General features: G+C 44.6%; 1 protein-coding gene across 3 annotated transcripts in view; it reads right to left on the bottom strand.

Annotated features, from left to right (window-relative positions):
- Positions 1–10,650, bottom strand: part of TP53BP2 (tumor protein p53 binding protein 2) — a 49,775-nt gene extending 39,125 nt beyond the window's left edge. For all 3 annotated transcript variants that reach the window (XM_038760989.1, XM_038760992.1, XM_038760990.1), the window contains exon 1: positions 10,469–10,650. In XM_038760989.1, coding sequence (XP_038616917.1) covers positions 10,469–10,495 — 27 coding nt within the window. In that variant the 5' untranslated portion in view covers positions 10,496–10,650. The remainder of the gene's footprint in view (positions 1–10,468) is intronic.
- Positions 10,651–12,865: the final 2,215 nt, after the last annotated feature.

The raw sequence follows: 12,865 nt of genomic DNA, 5'->3' as shown, positions 1-12,865 counted from the left end.
CCAACGATCTCTACCCTAATGAATTTTAGAATTTAGCAGAGAAGATATACTAAAATAATTTACAGATAGGAAAAGAAGATATGCACAAAAGTTAGTGCCTAAGTCACAAAATATGTAAGATATGTACAAAAGGGCTCTGGGGAGGTTGAGAGATCTGCAAATTACACTGAAGTGCTAAAGTGGAAGTTGGAAGGGCTACAAACTGGGGAGGTTAGAGACTGACTGTGGTAGGACTCATCTTCTCCCAAGTGAAATGCTGAACAGACTCCTTTTAAGTCTCCCTGAATCCAGTTTCTCCTCATTTTATTCTGATAAACAGTTGCACATATAGTTTTTAAAAGGCAGTTTCCAGTAACTGCCCAATGGCTCTCCTGGAAGTGGTTTCCACCTACCTAGTGTCTTTTCCCACTACGACCTAGTTTGTGCTCTTCATTCCTCTCCTAACAAGTCAACCCTAGCTGTCTTTCCCTTCATCTTCCTTCTCCTCTGGCTTATTGTTCAAGACTACTGCTTCACTTAACCAAGTCCTTTCTTTCCTTCAAAACTCTTCTAAAAAAGTCACCTCCTCCAGGAGAATAACCTTGAAAGTGACTATCTTATTTCTGTGGTATACTCCCCAAGCACCTAGCATAGTGCTCTGCACAGTTGGTGCTTAATAAATGTTACTAAATACAAAACAGCATGGAGCTTGAAATTTGGTTTGGTTGGGAATCAAATCTGAGTACATCCTCAAAGCAACTACCCATGTGCTTCTTCCAATAATCACAAGAATAAATACAGCTAAAAAAAACTTGTCTGACCAGTTTTCGTTGGTTCCCTACCTCCCACTGTGCAATGGCCTTGTTCTTTCTTTTTGAAAGACCCCACCCCTATGAATAAAGTGATTAAAACAACCAAGTCCAGGGATAGATATGGTTATGGTGAAAATAGTAGGGTGCTCGTCCAAGGAAAACTGAAAATACGAAACAGCAACTAAAACAAAAGCAAAATTGCAGGAAAATCTATTTGAGCTTGTGATTCTCAAAAAAAAAATCTGTTGTGCACAGTGTTATTTGAGAATAAAAGTTAGAATAGCTGGTAGCAAGATTCTATGAAATTGGTTTTACGTTCCGGGAGTTAAAAAGTACCATCAGTTCTTTACTTAGGAATAAGTTGGAATCCCAATTTTTACAGTGGAGGAAATTGAAGCAAACACAAGTTAAGCATCTTGCCCAAAATCACCCAGAAAGCAAGTGGTGGAGCCAGTACTGTGCTGGATTTACAAATCTCTGCTGTTCCTATTACTTTAGATTTAGCAAAACAGTTCAAGGAAAATGTCACCTAAGCTTAAGGTTTTACACAAAGCATTTTTTAAAGTAGAAATTTACTCAATTCTGCCTACAGATAATAGCAAGTTCTGTGAACAACATGAAATTAAGGTAATGCCCACTAACTTTTGAAAGGCCAAAGATTAAATCTGAACCTACAAAACTCAGAAGAGTCAATGACATCTTTTTCATTCAAAAACAAGTGTTTGGCTGCCTCAAAGAATTAGGAACTGTTAATCGTTTTATTTAAATGATGCTATTAATTAGCTTTTTACTACTCTTGAATTGTATGAATATAAGAGGGCAACAATTTGCTGAAAATGAGTGCCCATTTGGGACAAAAATGATTATTCAGGCCAATTCTAGACCAGCAAAAACACTTGTGGGGAGGGAGCCCAAGTATTTTCAAAACAGTCTACAGTCTTTCTGTATCCTGGTGGTCTTTGTGTCCACGAGCACACAGTAAGCACTCAGTAAATACAACCGAATGAATATGGTCACTTCCTTTCTCCAAATGACAGGCACGTGTTTGTGGGCCATCATTTCCTGGCAGAAAATACTGGACATATCTCATCTCTTGCCCCACAAGTAAAAGTGAACTGTAGAATTACTAGTAATCCAGGATCTTTGCTTGGAGTTGGGGCATAGCTCTGGTAATGAAGAAACTGAGCTGTTAAAGTGGTGATTAAATGATCATTTAATGTTCCTGCTGACCCTATAATTTGGTGGTTTAACAATGCCAGGTTACTTAAAGAATTGAAAGTTATTAAACTGTACAAATCTGAGAGACCATGTTTTGGACTCAGTTTGCTTAGAAATTTCTAATGTTAGGTGCTTTTTTTTTTGGAGACAGCAATAAAGAAAAAAAAAAACAGAAGTTACTGGCATGATGTTCACTGTATAATTAATCCCAAAACCTGACTTGTTAGCAGATGCAGAGTGAGAATTCACAGTTTTAAAAAGTGATGATTAAATTTACACTCACATTCTCACCTTCTTATGTTTATGACACTAAATTTTAGAATGACCTTATTATATAGGCCTTCCCTTCCTGTCTATCTTTATCAATACCAAATTGGGTGAAATCGAAATATGGGAGCTACAGAATGCTTTCCCTTTGATATTGTAAATGGAAAAAAATTTCAGTACTGGTAAGTCAAATGCTTCTAAAAAGCATTTGAGTTTAAAACACAGCCTTCTCCTAACTCTCCCATTACCATTCCCCCATCCCACACGCTAATAATACTTGGGTCATCTTTGATTTCTCCTTCACAAACCTACTACATTCAGGATTTTAAAAAACTAGTATTTCACCTCTTTTTCACCTTTACAAGCCCTACCTTGGTATAAGGTTTAAGGTATAAATCCTGGAAGGACTATTTTGAACAGACTGTTATTACAGACTCCGGCAAATCTCTCACCTCTTCCTTCTTCAATCTCTTACACAGAGCTACACATCAACCCCTCCCAATGCCATTCAAATAGGACAAGTTTCAGGGCTTCTCACCTTCCCTATATCACCATCCTTAAAAGGATTTTTCAAACAAGCCAACTCTTCTATCAGGCATTCCCTAATAAATCCTCCCATCAACTCATGCCATCCACTTAGCCGCCCCAGAATTCATATAATGCCTTATGCACTTGTTACTTACATTTTTTTTAATGGTATCTGTTAAGCTTTTATTATGTGTCGGGCACTGTATTAAATGGATCTGGGACTAGTCACTTCACTGTACCTGAGTTACCTCATCTGTATAATGGGGATTAAGACTATGAGCCCCATGTGGGACATGGACTGTGTTCAACCCAATTATATCTTCCCCAGTGCTTAGTACAGTGCCTGGTACCTAGTAAGCACTTAAATACCATAAAAAAGGGCAGGAACTCTGTCTTAAACTTTATATATTCCCTAAATGCTGCACATAGTAAGTGCTGAATACTGGACACAGAAGATTTGTGGGAGCATACATTTCCTGAGACAATCAAGTGTTATCCAGGAGTTACTTGAAGCTGTGTGAGAATGCTTTGTAAGTATGTGCTTTGCTCATAAAAAGCGCTTAATAAATGCCATTATTATTTTTTTTTTTTATTATGTGGATAACCCCTTTGGATCAAGAATATCTACCTTCCAAAGGAGAAGAATATTTTCCAAGACATCAGGGATCTGTTTCACTCAGAAAGATGAAGAATACAGGGAGGCAACTCCCAACCCCCAGCAATATAATCTCACTTATCCTGCTTCTGCTTACCCAGCTCTTCTGTAGGCACCATGGGCTCACCAGTTACCAGCATCCTTTCCTGGGACCTAGCATGCCGAACAATTCAAAAAATAGTGTGCCTTTCTTCCTCTCACTCCTTCCATGACAAGTACTGGAAAAGGATCGATGTGACTTAGGGATCCAAAAGAGTAACTAGAAGCAACACAGTACAGTTTCTAAAACATCCACATTTTCAGATCCAGATCTACCAAATCTATGCAGTTGTTCCATAGGTGCCAACTCCAGCGAGGGCAATGGAGGTGGTTGTCCCCAACAGCTTTTACAGTTGGGACTCCCAGCCTCACATCTCAGGTCTCTGACAAGAGTAGTATTAATTGCATTAACTGAGCTCCCACTGGGCTTTAGTGAACTATACTATAGCGCTTAGGAAGTAAACAACAAAGAGGCACATTCCCAGCCCACAAGGGGTTTAGCCTTTAATAGGGGAGATGGACATAAAAATGCTTATTAATAGAGAAATCAAAATAACTGAACACACAGGACCTGAGAGTTTCCAATCAGGACTGAAAGACCTAAAATGGGGTCTTCTGGCCTGTAAGCTCTTCCCCTCCAAGTCTTCATTCCCACTAAAATCTCTGATCCCAGAATGAGTAACTGGCACCTGCTTTGCACTTTAAGCGCTTAGTACAGTGCACTGTACCAATTAAGTGCTCAATAAATAATGTTACTATGGGCCCTTCAGGGGCTTGGTCGGGGTTAACCTGAGCTATTCAGAACTTTCCACAAGCCTGATATTCCTGATCCAAGTACAGCCTAGGGGCCCAGACTTCATCTCTAAAAGATGTCTTTTGGTCTCTTACATAGTGAAATGAGTTGGTGGTACCCAGAAACTCTTGGAAGCCAAGGCTCTACTATTAAGAAGAACAAAACATGTTAAGATGAGAAATCCAAGTCTTGCTGGTTAAGTTTGGAGGGATGTAACAAACCCTTGGGGCTCGCTGGGCTTTGAGAGTCTCCTTTTCCACACCAAGCCAAAATAGAGCAGTAGAGCAAGGGATATAGAAGTAGGTAGAATACTGTACTTCAATATAATTAGAATACCGATTATTACAGTGCCTGCTCATTTTCCCCATTTCTCTAGTTTGTCAGTTTGATGAAAGTATCGTTTTCAGGAATCTGCCTTTTTTCAAAGCTTATTAAAATCACCTTCAATTTCTGGACTTTGATCCAATTACCAGCACACTTTAATGATGCTTAACCTCTGAATATTAAAATAGTTCTGAAATCATTTTAAAAGCTCACACACTTCAAACAGTTGCACACTTGAGAAGCAGTGTGGCCTAGTGGAAAGAGCACAGGCTTGGGAGTCAGAGGAACTGGGATGCTTTGCCACTTGTCTGTGGTGTGAACTTGGGAAAGTCACTTCATTTCTCTAGGCCTCAGTTACCTCATCTGTAAAATGAGGATTATAACTGTGAGCCCCATATGGGACATGGACTGTCCCACCTAATTGTCTTGCATTTACCCCAGTGCCTGACACATTGTAAGTGCTTAAATGCCACTTTAAAAAAAAAGTTTTCTACACTTAAAATATATCCAGTACTACCTTAAGAAGCTACCTCAGAATTGTAACATGGGATTCAAGTTATGGTAAATCTCAGGGGTGACATGATGTTTTTATATACAATCTATGAATCCCTGGGGGAAAGAGGCTATGAGAAAGAAATAATCTTAGATCGAATTTTAAATAACAAAAGGTGCCTCTCCACCATGTTGAAGAGACAATGCAACCCATGCCCTTTCAATTATTTTCTTTGTACTTTTTATAAAAACACAATTCACTTCGGATTTCTCTGTTTGCGGTTCCCAGGCACCCAGAGAGTTGCGTGGGGCAAGGAAGAAATAAGGCCATGGGGTCTCTTTTCACAGATTCTTAAAAGGGATTAAACTTTTGCACCAATGGGACAATCCGTCATGCAGGCCTCCCCCGGCCCCCACCCCCAACCTTCGTTCTACTAAAAAGTTTTGGTTCTTGAACCACAAACCTCCTTTTATAACCAGACGCAACACTGAAACTGATGCCAAAAGAGGCTTTTTGTTGAGGATAATAAACCGAACACTTGCTTCCTCGACAAATGAGAAGTTTCAAATCTGCAACAGATGAGATATCCCAAATCGTCTAGACACACTAGTTACAAAGAAACAAGAACTGCCAATGACAAATGTCAGCAAGGTGGTATTTTTTTTTCCTTCATGCAGAAGCAACAAAAATCATTCATTCAACCGTATTTACTGAGCGCTCACTGTGTGCGGAGCACTGTACCACTCTGTACTGTAAAAATCCCACCCACTGTATAAAATTCAGAAAGGGGTTTCATACTATTTACAGACACAGTACACCAAAAAATCTCTCCTGATTAATATCAGTTAATGTATTCTGAGTAGTCATCGCAATAAGGGCATTGCACTAATTATTTTATTTTGTTAGTATGCTTGGTTTTGTTCTCTGTCTCCCCCTTTTAGACTGTGAGCCCACTGTTGGGTAGGGACTGTCTCTATATGTTGCCAACTTGTACTTCCCAAGATGAAGACTGTGAGCCCCATTTGGGCCAGGGATTGTGTCTAATACGGTTTGCTTGTCTCTACCCCACCGCTTAGTATAGTGCCTGGCGCATATTAAGCGCTTAACAAATACCACGACTTTTTTTTTTTTGATAGGCACAAGTCCGGACACCCAAAATTGGTTTGCCGCAGCCCGTTTCCAGTGTGGGTTTTTTCTTCCTGGGACATTTGAGTGTGTTTGGCTTCAGGTCCGAGTGTCCACTCCAGAGCTGGCGAGAAAGCGCTTAGTACAGTACTCTGCACATAGTAAGCGCTCAATAAATACGATTGATGAGAAAGCGCATCAGTCCGGCCTTCGGAGTCGAAAGGGAAAAGTTTCTGAGGCAGATGGCATGGGCGGGCGGCCTGGGGCAAGTCCTGGACCAAGCTGTGGGGGTCTCCGGCCCCTCGGACCCCCGGCGGAGGAGGCCCCACGCCACCTCATTCATTCATTCATTCAATCGTATTTATTGAGCGCTTACTGTGTGCAGAGCACTGCACTAAGCGCTTGGGAAGTACAAATTGGCAACATATAGAGACGCTCCCTACCCAACAGCGGGCTCACAGTCTAGAAGGGGGAGACAGACAACAAAACATATTGACAAAATAAAATAAATAGAATAAATATGTACAAGTAAAATAAATAGAGCAATAAATATGTACAAACATATAAACATATATATAGCGGGCTCACAGTCTAGAAGGGGCAGCGTGGCTCAGTGGAAAGTGGCTTTGGAGTCAGTGGTCATGGGTTCAAATCCTGGTTCCGCCAATTGTCAGCTGTGTGACTTTGGGCAAGTCACTTAACTTCTCTGTGCCTAAATTACATCATCTGTAAAATGGGGATTGACTGTGAGCCCCCTGTGGGCCAACCTGATCACCCTGTAACCTCCCCAGCGCTTAGAACAGTGCTTCGCACATAGTAAGCGCTTAATAAATGCCATCATTATTATTATTATTAAGGGGGAGACAGATGACAAAACAAAACATATTAAATAGAATATGTACAAGTAAAATAAACAGAGCAACAAATATGTACAAACATACAGGTGTGGTGGGGAGAGGAAGGAAGTACATTAATTCCCCCTTCTAGACTGTGAGCCCACTGTTGGGTAGGGACTGTCTCTATATGTTGCCAACTTGTACTTCCCAAGCGCACCCAGTAAATGCTCAATAAATACGATTGATTGATTGATTGATCGATTGAAGTACGGCGGGAAGGATGGGGAGAGGAAGGAGGGGACTCAGTCTGGGAAGGCCTACTGGAGGATGTGAGCTCTCAGGATCAATCAATCAATCGTATTTACTGAGCGCTTACTGTGTGCAGAGCACTGTACTAAGCGCTTGGGAAGTACAAGTTGGCAACATATAGAGACAGTCCCTACCCAACAGTGGGCTCACTGTCTAAAAGGGGGAGACAGAGAACAAAACCAAACATATTAACAAAATAAAATAGACCAGAGATGTACAAGTAAAATAAATAAGTAGAGTAATAAATATGTACAGACATATATACTTTGATGGGGGCTTCCCAACCGGCGAGCGGGGTTAATCAATCAATCAATCATATTTATTGAGCGCTTATTGTGTGCAGAGCACTGTACTAAGAGCCTGGGCTTTGGAGTCTGAGGTCATGAGTTCAAATCCCGGCTCCACCAATTGTCAGCTGTGTGACTTTGGGCAAGTCACTTAACTTCTCTGGGCCTCAGTTACCTCATCTGCAAAATGGGGATTAAGACTGTGAGCCCCCCGTGGGACAACCTGATCACCTTGTAACCTCCCCAGCACTTAGAACAGTCCTTCGCACATAGTAAGTGCTTAATCAATGCCATTACTATTACTACAAGTTGGCAACATATAGAGACAGTCCCTACCCAACAGTGGGCTCACAGTCTAGAAGGGGGAGACAGAGAACAAAACCAAACACACTAACAAAACAAAATAAATAGAATAGATATGTACAAGTAAAATAAATAGAGTAATAAATATGTACAGACATATATACTTTGATGGGGGCTTCCCAACCGGAGACTGGGGTCCAGCCCCACCCCAATCAATGTAGCCTTCCCAGACTGAGCCCCTTCCTTCCTCTCCCCCTCGTTCCCCTCTCCATCCCCCACATCTTACCTCCTTCCCTTCCCCACAGCACCTGTATATATGTATACATGTTTGTACATAGGTATTACTCTATTTATTTATCTTACTTGTACATATCTATTCTATTTATTTTATGTTGTTAGTATGTTTGGTTTCGTTCTCTGTCTCCCCCTTCTAGAACGTGAGCCCACTGTTGAGTAGGGACTGTCTCTATATGTTGCCAACTTGTACTTCCCAAGCGCTTAGTACATATTTATCTATTTATCTTACCTGTACATATCTATTCTATTTATTTTATGTTGTTAGTATGGTTTCGTTCTCTGTCTCCCCCTTCTAGACCGTGAGCCCACTGTTGGGTAGGGACTGTCTCTATCTGTTGCCAACTTGTACTTCCCAAGTGCTCTGCACACAGTAAGCGCTCAATAAATACAATTGATTGATTGATCCCCGACACACACACACACACACACACACACTCTACCCCAAGCGCTTAGTACATATTTATCTATTTATCTTATTTGTACATATCTATTCTATTTATTTTATCTTAGTATGTTTGGTTTCATTCTCTGTCTCCCCCTTCTAGACCGTGAGCCCACTGTTGGGTAGGGACTGTCTCTATATGTTGCCAACTTGTACTTCCCAAGCGCTTAGTACATATTTATCTATTTATCTTACCTGTACATATCTATTCTATTTATGTTGTTAGTATGTTTGGTTTCGTTTTCTGTCTCCCCCTTCTAGACCGTGAGCCCACTATTGGGTAGGGACCGTCTCTAGATGCTGCCAACTTGTACTTCCCAAGTGCTCTGCACACAGTAAGCGCTCAATAAATACGATTGATTGATTGATCTCCGACACACACACACTCTACCCCAAGCGCTTAGTACATATTTATCTATCGATCTTACGTGTGCATATCTATTCTATTTTTATGTTGTTAGTATGTTTGGTTTCGTTCTGTCTCCCCCTTCTAGACCGCGAGCCCGCTGTTGGGTAGGGACCCTCTCCATATGTTGCCAACTTGTACTTCCCAAGTGCTCTGCACACAGTAAGCGCCCAATAAATACGACTGACTGATTGATCCCCGACACAAACACACACACACACTGTACCCCAAGCGCTTAGTACGTATTTATCTATTCTATTTTTATGCTGTTAGTATGTTTGGTTCCGTTCTCTGTCTCCCCCTTCTAGACCGCGAGCCCGCTGTTGGGTAGGGACTGTGTCTATATGTTGCCAACTTGGACTTCCCAAGTGCTCTGCACACAGTAAGCGCCCAATAAATACGACTGACTGATTGATCCCCGACACAAACACACACACACACTGTACCCCAAGCGCTTAGTACGTATGTATCTATTCTATTTTTATGCTGTTAGTATGTTTGGTTCCGTTCTCTGTCTCCCCCTTCTAGACCGCGAGCCCACTGTTGGGTAGGGACTGTGTCTAGATGTTGCCAACTTGGACTTCCCAAGTGCTCTGCACACAGTAAGCGCCCAATAAATACGATTGATTGATCGATCCCCGACACAAACACACACACACACTGTACCCCAAGCGCTTAGTACATATTTATCTATTCTATTTTTATGTTAGTATGTTTGGTTTCGTTCTCTGTCTCCCCCTTCTAGACCGCGAGCCCGCTGTTGGGTAGGGACTGTGTCTAGATGTTGCCAACTTGGACTTCCCAAGTGCTCTGCACACAGTAAGCGCTCAATACGATTGATTGATCCCCGACACACACACACTGTACCCCAAGCGCTTAGTACATATTTATCTATTCTATTTTTATGTTAGTATGTTTGGTTTCGTTCTCTGTCTCCCCCTTCTAGACCGCGAGCCCGCTGTTGGGTAGGGACTGTGTCTAGATGTTGCCAACTTGGACTTCCCAAGCGCTCTGCACACAGTAAGCGCTCAATACGATTGATTGATCCCCGACACACACACACTGTACCCCAAGCGCTTAGTACATATTTATGTATTCTATTTTTATGTTAGTATGTTTGGTTTCGTTCTCTGTCTCCCCCTTCTAGACCGCGAGCCCGCTGTTGGGTAGGGACTGTGTCTAGATGTTGCCAACTTGGACTTCCCAAGTGCTCTGCACGCAGTAAGCGCTCAATAATTGATTGATTGATTGATGTATCGATCCCCGACACACACACACACACACACACACACACACACTCTTACAGTTTGTTCTCCCCCCTCAGGCCGGCCCGCCCCTTCCGGGCCCCCGCTCACCGGCATCATTTTGGATCCGAACCTCATTGAGGAGGCGGCGGCGGCGGCCGAGGGTCGGTCGGTCGGTGGGAGACGCACTGGGTCCTGCCCCGGGCACGGTGGGGGGTGGCTTGGCCTTCCCAAGCGCTTAGTACAGTGCTCTGCACACAGTAAGCGCTCAATAAATAGGATTGAATGAATGAATGACGCGGCTTTGTCTCTGAGGCGGCGGAGGAGGAGCGGGGGTAAGGCCCTGCTTCCCCCTCCGCGCTCCCCAACCGACTAATCCCCAAGCGGGCCCCGCCCCCCTGGAGGCCGCGCGCGCGCGCGCGCAGGGGGCGGGGCCAGGGAGCGGAGCGCGCGCCGAGGGGGGCGCGTGCGCATGCGCGCGCGGGGGGTGGGGGGGCGGTTCCTCAGCCGCTTCTGCTGCGCGCGCGCGCGGGGGGGGCGAGGCTCCTCAGCCGCTCCTGCTGCGCGCGCACGGGGGGGAGCTTCCTCAGCCGCTTCAGCTGCGCGCGCATGCGCGCGCGCGCTGAGGCGAGGCCCCGGCGCGACGTCATTCATTCCTTCAATCAATCAATCAATCATCAATCGTATTTATTGAGCGCTTACTATGTGCAGAGCACTGTACTCAGCGCTTGGGAAGTACGAATTGGCAACACATCGAGACAGTCCCTACCCAACAGTGGGCTCACAGTCTAAAAGTCTTCAATCGTATTTATTGAGCGCTTACTGGGTGCAATCAATCAATCGTATTTATTGAGCGCTTACTATGTGCAGAGCACTGTACTCAGCACTTGGGAAGTACAGATTGGCAACACATAGAGACAGTCCCTACCCAACAGTGGGCTCACAGTCTAAAAGGGGGAGACAGAGAACAGAACCAAACATACCAACAAAATAAAATAGGATAGAAATGTACAAGTAAAATAAATAAATAAATAGAGTAATAAATATGTACAACCATATATACATCTATACAGGTGCTGTGGGGAAGGGAAGGAGGTAAGATGGGGGGATGGAGAGGGGGATGAGGGGGAGAGGAAGGAAGGGGCTCAGTCTGGGAAGGCCTCCTGGAGGAGGTGAGCTCTCAGCAGGGCCTTGAAGGGAGGAAGAGAGCTAGCTTGGCGGAGGGGCAGAGGCAGCAGGGCATTCCAGGCCCGGGGGATGAAGTGGGCCGGGGGTCGATGGCGGGACAGGCGAGAACGAGGTACGGTGAGGAGATTAGCGGTGGAGGAGCGGAGGGTGCGGGCTGGGCAGTAGAAGGAGAGAAGGGAGGTGAGGTAGGAGGGGGCGAGGTGATGGACAGCCTTGAAGCCCAGGGTGAGGAGTTTCTGCCTGATGCGCAGATTGATTGGTAGCCACTGGAGGTTTTTGAGGAGGGGAGTAATATGCCCCGAGCGTTTCTGGACAAAGATAATCCGGGCAGCAGCATGAAGTATGGATTGAAGTGGAGAGAGACACGAGGATGGGAGATCAGAGAGAAGGCTAGTGCAGTAGTCCAGACGGGATAGAATGAGAGCTTGAATTAGCAGGGTAGCGGTTTGGATGGAGAGGAAAGGGCGGATCTTGGCAATGTTGCGGAGCTGAGACCGGCAGGTTTTGGTGACGGCTTGGATGTGAGGGGTGAATGAGAGAGCGGAGTCGAGGATGACACCAGGGTTGCGGGCTTGTGAGACGGGAAGGATGGCAGTGCCGTCAACAGAGATGGGAAAGTCAGGGAGAGGACAAGGTTTGGGAGGGAAGACAAGGAGCTCAGTCTTCGACACGTTGAGCTTTAGGTGGCGGGCGGACATCCAGATGGAGACGTCCTGAAGGCAGGAGGAGATGCGAGCCAGGAGGGAGGGGGAGAGAGCAGGGGCAGAGATGTAGATCTGGGTGTCATCAGCGTAGAGATGATAGTTGAAGCCATGGGAGCGAATGAGGTCACCAAGGGAGTGAGTGTAGATTGAGAACAGAAGGGGACCAAGCACTGAACCTTGGGGAACCCCCACAGTAAGGGGATGGGAGGGGGAGGAGAAGCCTGCAAAAGAGACTGAGAAAGGACGACCGGAGAGATAAGAGGAGAACCAGGAGAGGACGGAGTCAGTGAAGCCAAGGTCAGATAGCGTGTTGAGGAGAAGGGGGTGGTCCACAGTGTCAAAGGCAGCTGAGAGGTCGAGGAGGATTAGGACAGAATATGAGCCGTTGGATTTGGCAAGCAGGAGGTCATTGGTGACCTTTGAGAGGGTAGTTTCCGTGGAATGAAGGGGACGGAAGCCAGACTGGAGGGGGTCGAGGAGAGAGTTGTCGTTGAGGAATTCTAGGCAGCGCGTGTAGACAACTCGTTCAAGGAGTTTGGAAAGGAATGGTAGGAGGGATATGGGACGATAACTAGAAGGTGAGGTGGGGTCAAGAGAGGGTTTTTTTAGGATGGGA

Source organism: Tachyglossus aculeatus, chromosome 19, assembly GCF_015852505.1.
Source record: "Tachyglossus aculeatus isolate mTacAcu1 chromosome 19, mTacAcu1.pri, whole genome shotgun sequence".
Lineage (NCBI taxonomy): Eukaryota > Metazoa > Chordata > Mammalia > Monotremata > Tachyglossidae > Tachyglossus > Tachyglossus aculeatus.
This window is presented reverse-complemented; position numbering and strand designations above follow the sequence as displayed.